Below are 11,807 nucleotides of genomic sequence, written 5' to 3' on the forward strand. Positions count from 1 at the left end.
ACCAGTTACCATAGAGTCAATTAGGACTCATGTCATCCCATGTATTTCAGAATAGGCTCTGTTTCATTGTGCTTTCTTTTGGAAGTAGATTGCCAGGCCTTTCTTCCTAGAAGAAAGCCTCTGAGTGGATTGGAACCTCCAATCTTTTGGTTAATAGCAGTTTGAGCCACCTAGGAACTCCTTTCAGCTATATTAGCTTTTTAGTTACCTACCTAAATGGGTACACTGTACAATGACACAGTGCTAGGCAGTGTGAGAGTTCAAAGATTTCATTATTATTATTATTGGAATAAAAATGTATGCAGCCAATAGTATTTACTGATACTACTCACCAGGTGGAGCCCTGGTGGCACATTAGTTAAAACAACTCTGCCACTCACCAAGAGGTCAGTAGTTCAAATCCACCAGCCAGCTCTTTAGAAACCCTTGGGGCAATCCTACTCTATGGGATAGTTCTACTGTCCTATAGGGTTGCTATGAGTCAGAATCCACTGCACAGCAACGGGTTTTTTTGTTTTTTTTTTAACTCACCAGATACTACGCTAAACTGGGGATAAGTGAACAAAATCAGGACTGCCTCTAAGAGTTGTGCGCTACTACACAGGTGCCCTGCACTCCAGAGGCGATGGATAAACCCTTGAGAACCAGGCATTAAGAACAAAATATACCTTCCCATGGACCTTTACTAAAACGGAATGATTGTTCAGTGAGTTAGAACAATTTTTAAGTATTAACCGAAACGACAGTTTTATTACTGCCGAGGAAAGTCCCTTTAACGCATGCCCCATTTAAGAGTCCTTAGCTCAGCCGGACACATCTTGCAAACAGGCACCTCGTAGCATTATTAAAGAGCTGAAGGCCACACGTCTGGCCTTAGCCAGGTCTTCTTGGCTCTGGGGAAATCCAGATTGCTTTCCCCCAATTCTTTGCACCGCTACTCACTCACTACCTCCCCTTGCCCCATTCCCTTCCCTTCCTTCTCGCCAATTTGTCAAGTATAAAGCAGACTAAAAATGGGGAAGCCACGCCGTCTGTATTTACGGTTGGTTTTTATAAAAATGCACGTCTTCGGTCCCAGGCAGACAGACGCGCTACAACTCACATCCGGCTACTTGGCTCTAAACAAACCACGCTGTGAGTTAAAATGTATAGGGCGGATCTGGGGTGGTTGGCAGGCGCGGTATTGGGAGAGATGTAGGAGGTTCGAGAAGGATCTTGAAGAATCCAGTTCGACTGGGAAACGAACCAGGAAGGGCGCTGGGTGGGAGGGTGTTCCCCTGAGTCGGAGGGTCCCAGGTGCGTGTGTCGAGAGGGGGGTGGGGAATGGGCAGCCAAGAGAGGACAGAACCGGGGAGGGGGGGAAACCATCAGAAGCGTCCTCAGCACTAAGAGCCTGAACCGGCTTAGCCGCCGCCGTCTCTAGAAAGTTCTCCGCCCCCACCCCCTCCGTCCCTCGCTCCCGCTCCAGCTCCTCCCAGCCCCTCCCTCCGGCTGTGGGTTGAGACCAATCGCTGCCCTTAGCTACTCATTACCCACCTACTCCCCCTCCCGCGCCCGACTCTACCGCGGGCTGCTGAGCGCGCCGGGAGGCAGAGGTGCTCGCGCCGTCGGCCAGCTCGCAGCTTCGCGGCAGCAGCGCCAGCGCCCTCCCACCCGCACACCCGTACAGACCAGCCCGGCAGCCGAGAGGGCTTGGCTCGCGCCCGGTGCTCAGCTCCCGAAGTAAACGGCGCACCGAGCGGCGATGACCGCGGAGGAGATGAAGGCGGCGGAGAGTGGGGCGCAGTCGTCACCGCTGCCTCTGGAGGGAGTGGACATAAGCCCCAAGCAAGATGAAGGCGTGCTTAAGGTAAGGGGGCGGAGACGAGGTGTGCGCCAGTCGGGAGTGGGAAGACACCCGGGGAGCGGGAGGGCCCGCCGGAAAGCGTCCGAGCCCTGGGCGCCAATTGTAGCCTCCCGATTCCGCCGAGCCTGGCAGCCCCCGGGCCCCCGGCGGACTGGGGGCGGCCGCCTCTGCAGTCTCTGGCTATTCACCGTGTGGGACGTGCAGCCGGTGGCCGGTTACATCGCTTTCCTGGACCGGGCTGCGTTCCTTGAGGGTGGGAAGGGCAGCCAGCCGCACGCTCTGGAGGCGGGTGGCCTAGGTGCGCGGGCCTGGACAGAGCCATTTTCCTGGTTCCTCCCTGGAAGCCTGTTGTCTGGGCTGAGGCCCCCCAGACCCACCAGCCCTGCAGCGCCTGGGTCCGGGAAGGGGGCTGAGACTGCAGCGCCAACTCTGGCGTGCACGGTGCTGCGGAGAGGGGAGGGGCGGTGCCGGAGCAGTGCATGCGAGCTGCAGCTAGGGGGCCCCGGGCGGCGTGCACCGAGGGCCGGGGCCGGGCCTGCGCCGAGACCGTCCCTCCCTCTCCTTTTATCGACTCCGCGATCCAGGCGAAGTTGTCAGCTCCTTCCCAGCCAGCCGCACCGGGAAGTCAGTCCCTAGGCCGCCTTCGGCGCTGGTGGTGCGTGCCTACACCTGCCAGTTAAATATTAACCAGGACGTAAAGTGGTTAAGAAGAGTAATTTCCTGGCCCAGAGGCCTTTATGGGACCTGACGCCCAGGCCTGGCCGTGAGGAAGGCTGTGGCGCCCTCCACTCTTTCGTACCCCTTTTCAAAGCCTGGGACCCAGCTAGGTCACCACGGGCTTAAGCCATGCTGTTCTCCCTTCCCCGGCCTCGAGAAAACGATGGAGCGGTGCATGCCGGGACCTGTAGTTCCCGTCCCACTTCGGGCTTCTCCCGCCTTCGAGAGTTGGGGCTTCCGGGTGGGTATGGGGCGGGAGGAGGGTTCTTAGAGCATGCTGCTGAGTAATTGCTTGTCTTCTAATAGCGCTAGGGGGTGTGGTCCAGGACTCTAGGGGCAGAGAATCCTGACCTGGGTCTGGACAAATGGCCTTAGTTCACAGCAGGTTCGGTGGAGAATCTAGAGTTGTGAAACCCTAGCCTGGATTTCGTACCCTCTCCCCCTTAAGTGTTTCTCCTCACCCTGGCTCCCCACCGCTTGAATCCATGGTATGTGAAACCTCGGCAAAGCTAGACACCTCAGGAAGCTCACCTGGCCCAAAGTGTGGGATTTTGAAATGCGCTTGGCTTTGTCCCAGACACTTGTGATCTCAAGCTCCTCCTCCAGCTGCTTTTCCTGTGAACATGTGGCTTCCCCCTCTCATTCCAGTTTTCTGGTGATTTCTAAATTTTATTATTTCAGGAAAGGTCATTTCACTTTTTATTCTCCACCCCTTCCCTTTACTTTTTAACTCCTCTAGTTCCCTATCTGGAGCCCTAGTGGCACAGTGGTGAAGAGCTTGGTTGCTAAACAAAAGGTTAGCAGTGCCAGTCCACCAGCCGCACCTTGGAAACCCCGTGGGGCAGCTCCGCTCTAATACATTTCCTATGAGTCGGAATCCACTTGGCAATTAATTTCAGTCCCCTGGCCACTCTACCATGGAAGCTTTCCCACAGAGGGAAACCACACACCTAACAGGTGGCCCATGTGGTCACCTATTGTACATGCTAAAGAAGAGAAACAGGCCTTTAAGTTCCTGGGAAACATGCTGGCCTCGAAATAAAGAACTTAATTAGTTGTATCAAACCAAAAACCAGACCCGTTGCCATCAAGTCAATTCTGACTCTTACCAACCCCACAGGACAGGGTAAAACATACAGTTTCCAAGGAGTGGTGGGTGGATTCGAATTGCCGACCTTTTGGTTTGCGGCTGAGCTCTTAACCACTGCACCAGCAGGGCTCCTAATTAGCTATAGGTCAGGAATACTTATGTCCCAAGTCAGAGTTTAGGGCCTGATTTGAGAGCCTCTGTGTTCATTTATGGGGCAGTTCTACTCTGTCCTGTAGGGTCACTATGAGCTGGAATTGACTTGATGACAACGGGTGTGGTTGGTTTTGGTGTTCATCTGTACCCTGGCATTTCTTCTCTTTTACCCCTTTTGAACTGTTTGTATTCTCTCCGTTACTCACATTCCTCTCAGTCTCCTCTCCCCAAACAAAACCCTGATGACCACCGGCATTTGGGAACAGTGAGGAGACGAAGCGTAAATATATCTCCTTTATGGATTTAATCTTCCAACAACTTTAGATGATTATCATCCCTGTTTTATGCATAAGGTTTATAGAGTTTACATGACTTATCTAAGATTGTACAACAAAAACTTGAACACAAGTCTTTTGTCTCCAGTTTTTCAAACCAAGTCATGCTGTACCTCAAGAAGGAGAGGAGGTTAGTTGGATCCTAGTATCAGAGTCATTTTGAGGATTGGTGTCTTGAATCTGCTTACAAGTAGGCGGGGAGGATGGAAGCAGATGAGCCCTTATACGTTCCTTTCAGAGGCTGTAGGCAGTTTAGGTGCCCCTTTCTGCCCATACCCCCCCCTTCTTCCCCCTTCCCCCCCCCCACTCACCTTTTCCCCTTCCTCCCAGGTCATAAAGCGAGAGGGCACAGGCACAGAGAGTCCCATGATTGGGGACCGAGTCTTTGTCCACTACACTGGCTGGCTGCTAGATGGCACCAAGTTTGACTCCAGTCTGGACCGCAAGGACAAATTCTCCTTTGACCTAGGAAAAGGTAGGCATGGTAGTTGGGTTGGTAGGATAGGCTCTGAGGTGGGTATAAGCTGTAACAAGCAGAAACCGTATTCACAAGCTTTAGGCATAGTGGTTTATCATAGACTACCCTCCCCCTTTTTTTCTGTTACTCCTTTTTTCTTCACTGTCCTGCAACTGTATAAAATTTCTCTCTCTTCCTCTCCACATCGTCTCTCAACACTTCACTCCCTCTTCAAGAGTGGACTGCCTTGCTTCTTAAACTCCTTCATTCCAGGGTCGGTTTTTTTCTTTTTTTAAGAGACGTGACAGCACTTAACTGTCACCAGGCTTTTTACTGTCCAGGTCCTGTTTCTAAAGGGTCCCCAGCTTCCCCTTGGGCGTGGTACAGTAAGTCTCTGTGGGAGCACTGTCTGGCCCCAGAGTCAGACTCCTGTTTGCCTTTTGTACCTGCAGGAGAGGTCATCAAGGCTTGGGACATTGCTGTAGCAACCATGAAGGTGGGGGAAGTGTGCCACATCACCTGCAAACCAGAATATGCCTATGGTTTGGCGGGCAGTCCTCCAAAGATTCCTTCCAATGCTATACTTGTGTTTGAGGTAAGTGTCCGCCACAGAGAGGAAAGCAAAGAGCCAGACCTTATCTCAGCCCAGTCACTGGCCGCCCTCCAGCCCTTCCTGCCTCTTGGAGACAATGTAGCCAAAGCTGAGGGCCTGGGCTTATGGGAGGAAGACAAAGGGAGAGGCCAGCTGGCTCTGCTGTGCACACAGCCTGCTGCTGCCAGAAAATGACCAATGGTGGAGGCTTCAGGGTGGAAGAGGTGGCCAGGATCCTTTTCCAGACTCAAAGCAGGGTAAGGGATTGAGGCATGTTTATATCTAGAGTAAGTCCTAGAGGAGATAGGTTATGAAATGAATCGGGAAGTCAGAATTTATATTTACGTATGAATTATAGCACTGAATAGTAGCACTCTGGAGATGAGAGGAGGAGAGAGATACCTCTCCTGTGAGTCATAGTGGTGAGAAAAGAGCTTCCCTGAGAAGGTGGGACTTCATGTACTGTTTAGTCTGACAATGGTTGAGCCAATCAGGGGTTACTTGGAGAAAGTTCAGGAGACTATTGAGAGATGTCAGGTCACTTTTAATGCCCACCCAGACTGGGCTTTTTTCAAGGACCTGAATTGGGGTTGGTGAGAGCTTGGCCTTTTATTAAGTGGGATAACTAGCAAATAGATTGATCCCCCGAGGTTAACTGAAGGTCCGTGTGGCCTGCCCACCTCTAACAAAGTTGAAACTAGGGCAGCTCCCAAGAACTTAGCAAAAGTACCACTCTGACCTGTAGTGTAACAGCAGTAAGATGTAGCCTGGCAATTACTAAGGAGTATTCTGGGTGAGGGAAAGGGTGTATGTCTCTGTCAGTGAGTTAGTGTGGGTAGGAGTTGTATCACCTTATGTCTTTTCCCACAGATAGAGTTATTTGAGTTCAGGGGAGAGGACCTGACGGAAGACGAAGATGGTGGCATTATCCGCAGAATACAGACTCGGGGTGAAGGCTATGCCAGGCCCAATGATGGAGCTATTGTGGATGGTGAGCAGTACAATTTGGGGTTGTAGATGGAAGAGTCTGGAGTCTGGGGTTTCAGTTCTGATACTTAAGCTCTGGGTAACTTTGAGCAAGGCCTTCTTTTCTCAGGGCCTTATCCATAAAATGAGGGATTGGACTGTTCTAACTTAATATTCCTCCAGGTGTGAGAAGGCAACAGGGGCATCTTGGGGCAAGAAGTGATGGGATGATGTAGGGGGGCTGATGGTGTCCTTCTGTAGTCACCTGCCTTCTCACACCACTGGTACATGGCCTCTCTATTATGCCAGTTATACTGAAAGGGTACTACAATGACCGGGTGTTCGACGAGCGGGAGCTCCAGTTTGAGATCGGCGAGGGGGAGAATCTGGATCTGCCTTGTGGGCTGGAGAAGACCATTCAGCGTATGGAGAAAGGAGAACATTCCATTGTGTACCTCAAACCCAGGTGAGGGGTAGGCACTTTGTAGGGCAGGCAAGCCAAGGGCAGAGATCTGAATGTCCATAATGTGTTGTGTAACTGGACGTTTGCTTTCTTTCTTGGTGTGTGTGTGTGCGCGCGCACTTTCGCTTCCCTCCACAGCCCAATGAGACAATAAGCATCTGAGAGTTCACTGTGACTCAGGGCATCAAACATAACGCCACTATGATCTCTTCCTTCGTGTTTAGAAGCATGGCCACAACTATCTAAATCTCCTTGGATGGAAGTCTAACCTGTTCTGTCTTAGCTGCTACAGATTCCCTCCTTTACCAACATCAAGGTTTTCATCTCTTTTTAATTCATTCTATCATTAATAAACGTTAATTGAAACACACGTACTATGTTCTAGGCCCAGTCCTAAGACTTCCTAAGGGTTCAAAATCTAGTAGAGCATTCTTCCTGCCTTCTGGTGACTCCTTAGTTAGTGAAGTAACATTTAAATGAGTGAGTGTACCACTGTGAAGGATGAGTTATTAGAAGAATATATAAGATGCTACCCATTATCCATCGCCATCCAGTCAATTCCAACTCATAGCGACCCTATAGTACAGAGTAGAACTGTCCCATAGGGTTTCCAAGGAGCAGCTGGTGGGTTCGGACTGCCGACCTTTTGGTTAGCAGTCACAGCTCTTAACCATTGCGCGACCAGGGCTCGTAAGATGCTATGGAGCCACCTAATTGACTGAAGAGGTCAGGGAAGGTGTTGCCAAATGGGGAACACTTAAGTCTCAAGGGATGGGAGGCACTGTCCCGGAAATGGATAGTAAGCTTTTTCAGCCTGGAGCAAGTAAGGGCTGCCTAGATGACCTGAAGTTTTTTCGCCTCCCACAGCTATGCTTTTGGCAGTGTTGGGAAGGAAAAGTTCCAAATCCCACCACATGCCGAACTGAAATATGAAATTCACCTCAAGAGTTTTGAGAAGGTGAGATTGCTCAGGGTGTTCCCTGTCCTGAAGTGACTCTGAGGAGTGTCCTGCCCAAGTGACTCTGAGGTAGCTAACTTTGTTTCTTCTCTGGGGTGTGGCAGGCCAAGGAGTCTTGGGAGATGAACTTGGAGGAAAAGCTAGAACAGAGCACCATAGTGAAGGAGCGGGGCACTGTATACTTCAAGGTGAGCCAACAGCCAGCCCCTGGGAGCACTCCCAGGGAGGGCTTCTCTGGCCCTACCCTTCCCCCAAGGGCTAAGGTCATTTTCTGCCAAGGAGCAGACAGGCTGACACCTGCAGTCTTCCCTTAGTATATCTGACATAGCTGGTCTTGCCTGAGTGGGGGTGGAGGGAGGGGTCTCTGCTCATGGGTCACTGATGTTTGCTGGCTAAGGTAGCTTCCCTCTCCTTCTAGGGGGGCAAGTACAAGCAAGCCGTGCTGCAGTACAAGAAGATTGTGTCCTGGCTGGAATATGAGTCGAGTTTGTCCAGTGAGGAAGCACAAAAGGCACTGCCTCTTCGACTGGCCTCCCACCTCAATCTGGCCATGTGTCACCTGAAACTGCAGGCCTTCTCTGCTGCCATTGAAAGCTGCAACAAGGTGAGGCCTCTTTTGAGGGCAGGGTTGAGTAAGGTGCCTGCGTGTCTGAAACTTGCCCTCAGTGATGGGAGGATGGATCAGAGGGAACACTGAGAATACCGGCCCACAGGCAGAGGATGAGAGAAGCCAAGAACCTTGGCTTTAGTGGTGCTGAGGCAGTTGGCACCACTGGGAAAACTCCTTAAGGGTTTTCTCCCGTCCTGGTTCTTAGCCTCTCTTACCTACCTACCTTATCTAAAGAGACTAGAAGTGTTCTCTGTAGAGAATTGTTGTCTTCCATCTGAAAGAAAGCCATCTGTATCTCTCAGAGTAAGTGAGGTTCCTTCCTAGACTTGTCCCTTGGTTCTTTCCATTTAATGCCCCAAGACTTGCTCTGCCTGGGGTGGAGCTGGCCATTTCTTTCTGTCCCATCCTGCTGAGAGAAATATATTTGGAACCCAGTCTTGACCAGATGGGCCGTAGGATTTGAGGTCTCACTCTTGCTTCCTCTCTGCCTCCTTAGGCCCTGGCACTGGACAGCAACAATGAGAAGGGCCTCTTCCGCCGGGGAGAGGCCCACCTGGCCGTGAATGATTTTGAGTTGGCACGGGCTGACTTCCAGAAGGTCCTGCAGCTCTACCCCAGCAACAAGGCTGCCAAGGCCCAGCTGGCAATCTGTCAGCAGCGGATCCGCAAGCAGCTCGCACGGGAGAAAAAGCTTTATGCCAACATGTTTGAGAGGCTGGCTGAGGAGGACCGGAAGGTGTGCGGGTTGGGATAGGGAATGGTCAGGGGACGACGGGCATAGGAAGGGGGTATATTGTCTGTGCCCATCTTGGAAACTTGAAGTTGCCCTGTTTGCTGCAGCGATAGGATGTGTGTTCCCTCAGTAACACTTCCCTACCATCGGTGCTAATGCATCTTCTTGGATCAGGACTGGAAACCCACTCAAAGGCCCGGGTAGTCAGGAGTTTGTTCTGGTACACTTCCCCGCTTACATTCTTTCCTGTTCTTAGAGCCTGTGAAGGAAGCAGGTGGACATGCCTATGTATGTGGGGTTTTTTAATAGGTAATATATTTATATCATCAAGTTCAAACTGCTCAAAAGAATAGGTAGTAAAAAGTCTCTTTCAGCTGATACTACCAGGACTTGTATCCTTCAAGTATACTGCATATATATATGAGCAGACACATTTTATACTGTTTATCTCTTTTCCTTCACAGAAAAGGTGACATATGTTACAGTATATGTATTATTTTCTAAATCATGCTTTTTTCACATAATACTTAGAAACTCGTTTTATGTCGTTATGTAAGAGAGCTTTTACTTTCTTACGCTTGTACGGTATTGAACTGTATGGAAATAATCATGTTATTCAGCCAGTCTTGCAAGCTCTAAACCAACACTACCCAATAGAAATACTTTGTGAACCACATGTACAATTTAAAGTTTTCTAGCCTATATGTTAAGAAAAGTTTAAAAAAAAAATTAATATTTTTGTTGACCTAAAGTATCTAGAGTGTTATTTCAATACATAATTTTTTTTTTTCTTCCTTGTGCTTAGTAGCCATATGTGGTAGTGGCTGGTTTATGTTTTTTACTTTTCAAGAGTTGGTGGGTACAGACCACACAAGGTATCAGTGCGCTGGGTGAATAATAGGGGTGTCACCAGATCAGATGGGCACAGGTAGGCAGGAGTGGGCATGTGGAGTGAAAGTCACCTTTTCCCTTCAGAAGGACTGGGCCAAGTGAGAAATAGAATTCAATCCCTTCCTGTCCCTCTTTCTTCTTGCAGGCCAAGGCAGAAGTAGCTGCAGGAGACCGCAATTCTGACATAGAGATGAAGGACGAGCAGAAGAACAGTGTGGCTGGGAGCCAGGCTCAGGTGGAGACAGAAGCATAGCCTCTCCCCAGCCCTACTCCCACGGCTGCCTGCCTCCTTTGTTCCCTACCCTGTTCCACACTGTTAGTTTTGTAAAAACTGAAGACTCAAGAGTGAATTAGACCTTTATTTTTCTATCTGGTTGGATGGTGGCTTTGGGGGGAAGGGGAAAAGCAATTGGCTGGGGGCGGGGTTGAGATGGGAATAATTTTTCAGTGGTGTCACTCCCCCTTCTTTTTCGCTTTTCTTCATTACATGTAAACACACATCTATCCACATACTCATCAGAATGTTAATTTATTTTGCTTCCTGTGTTTGCTAGGTCCATTTTCAAGTGGTAGAAGGGGGCAAGCAGTAGGCAGGGATGGGGTCTGATATGAAACCAGCGTGGAGAGGGAGATTCCTGGGCAGCTGTTTTCCTCATCCCTTCCCTCTCCCAGTCCATTTCCAAACATGTGGCCTCCATGTGGGTGCTCAGGGTATGGGAAAAACCACTGCTGTGCCCATTATTTCTCTTTGTTCCCTTCCTCACCCCAGATGGTATGGCTGATAATGTCTTCTGGTGTCATGGTGACCGCCCCCTGTACCCCCTTCCATTGTTTTCCCTCTTATCCGTTTTCCTTCCTGGCCAGGTTGTATCCTAACCTTATCCCCGGCCCCTCGCCCCAGCCTCTTTTCATGCACATTACTGAAGGTCCAGGTTTTCCTCAAGTTCCGTGCTTGAGCAGTAAAGTGGAAACCATAAAACCTGGGTGTCAGGCAACCCTTCTATTCAGCCTCTGAGGGTTGGGCTGGGTGGGTGCACTACTATAAGGTAGGGGAGCAGAATTCAGGCAGTGATCCACCCAGTCACCAGTCCAGCTTAAAATGCAGCATCTGATAGTAGAAGCAATAGTTGGGCCAGGAACAGCAACACAGTACTACCGTGCAGCCTGGAATCTGGGCTTCTGGGCCTAGCCATAGGTTCCCAGCACTCCCCTGCCAGCAGCCACCTGACAGTGTGTTTTAGTAGCTCTGGTTTTCTCCCCTAGCACTTAGGAAAAGGGTAAGCATCTGGAAGGCTGGGACCATGCATGTTACATTTGTATGCTTCTGTGCAACTCTGATCCAAGAGGAGGCATCTTTGTGGTTTCTTGCTTTCTTAATAAAGTGAAAATTCTTGCTGTCACTAACACCCCTGTTTACATAGTAATAGAGTGAAAGACAGTGATCACAGCCAGGGAACAGCATGCTGCAGCTGCCTTCTCAGCTTTAACAGGCCCTCTTTGAAAGGAGGGCGTGTGCTTTTTCCTGGCTCTGCTTTGACCCTTGACTTCTTTAGCTTTATGGGGCCCTGGGAGAAGCCAAGGGGCACAAGTCAGTTATGCTGAGCTGCCTCCAGATGAGCTTGGCTGTAGGCCAGCGCTGTATCTCTGCACTTAAGCCTCCTATCTCCTACTGTGTGGGCTGTTCAGTCCTTTCTGCGCAGTAATGGGGGTAGTCTGCCTACCCACGTGTCTGTATGGTTCCTTCCAGGAGAAATTTCTCCATATTTTTTCTTGGAAGTATAATTTCTATGTCAAAAAAGTTTCAGCAAGTTACACAGCATGACTGGTACTAGAGCCAGGACAAAATTTTGAGAATTTTAGTCTCCCAGTGTCACTGCTTACTGTTACTGAGCTCACCTCAGAGTTCTCTGCTTGAGGTTTGTGTGTGGGTCCTTTCGATATTTCAAGATTAGACTCTTGCCCTGTAGCCAACAATAATAGCAAATCCTTGTTAAGC

At 50.0% G+C, this 11,807-nt stretch overlaps 2 protein-coding genes across 2 annotated transcripts in view; one reads left to right on the forward strand and one right to left on the reverse strand.

Moving 5' to 3' along the window:
- The window catches only part of LOC126075054 (maestro heat-like repeat-containing protein family member 1), a 73,284-nt gene extending 71,667 nt beyond the window's left edge, over positions 1–1,617 (reverse strand). Inside the window, exon 1 of the mRNA XM_049882182.1 lies at positions 1,537–1,617. The gene's annotated coding sequence lies outside the window, so the exon portion shown is untranslated. The remainder of the gene's footprint in view (positions 1–1,536) is intronic.
- A 127-nt stretch (positions 1,618–1,744) lies between these two features.
- On the forward strand, positions 1,745–10,154 carry FKBP4 (FKBP prolyl isomerase 4). Its single transcript, XM_049882190.1, has 10 exons — positions 1,745–1,849; positions 4,472–4,616; positions 5,051–5,193; positions 6,061–6,181; positions 6,466–6,622; positions 7,487–7,577; positions 7,682–7,765; positions 7,996–8,181; positions 8,684–8,923; positions 9,957–10,154. The coding sequence occupies exons 1-10, from the start codon at positions 1,745–1,747 to the stop codon at positions 10,062–10,064; spliced, it is 1,380 nt and encodes a 459-aa protein (XP_049738147.1). The 3' UTR covers positions 10,065–10,154.
- The last annotated feature ends 1,653 nt before the right edge of the window (positions 10,155–11,807 follow it).

Source organism: Elephas maximus, chromosome 4, assembly GCF_024166365.1.
Source record: "Elephas maximus indicus isolate mEleMax1 chromosome 4, mEleMax1 primary haplotype, whole genome shotgun sequence".
In the NCBI taxonomy this organism is placed as follows: Eukaryota; Metazoa; Chordata; class Mammalia; order Proboscidea; family Elephantidae; genus Elephas; species Elephas maximus.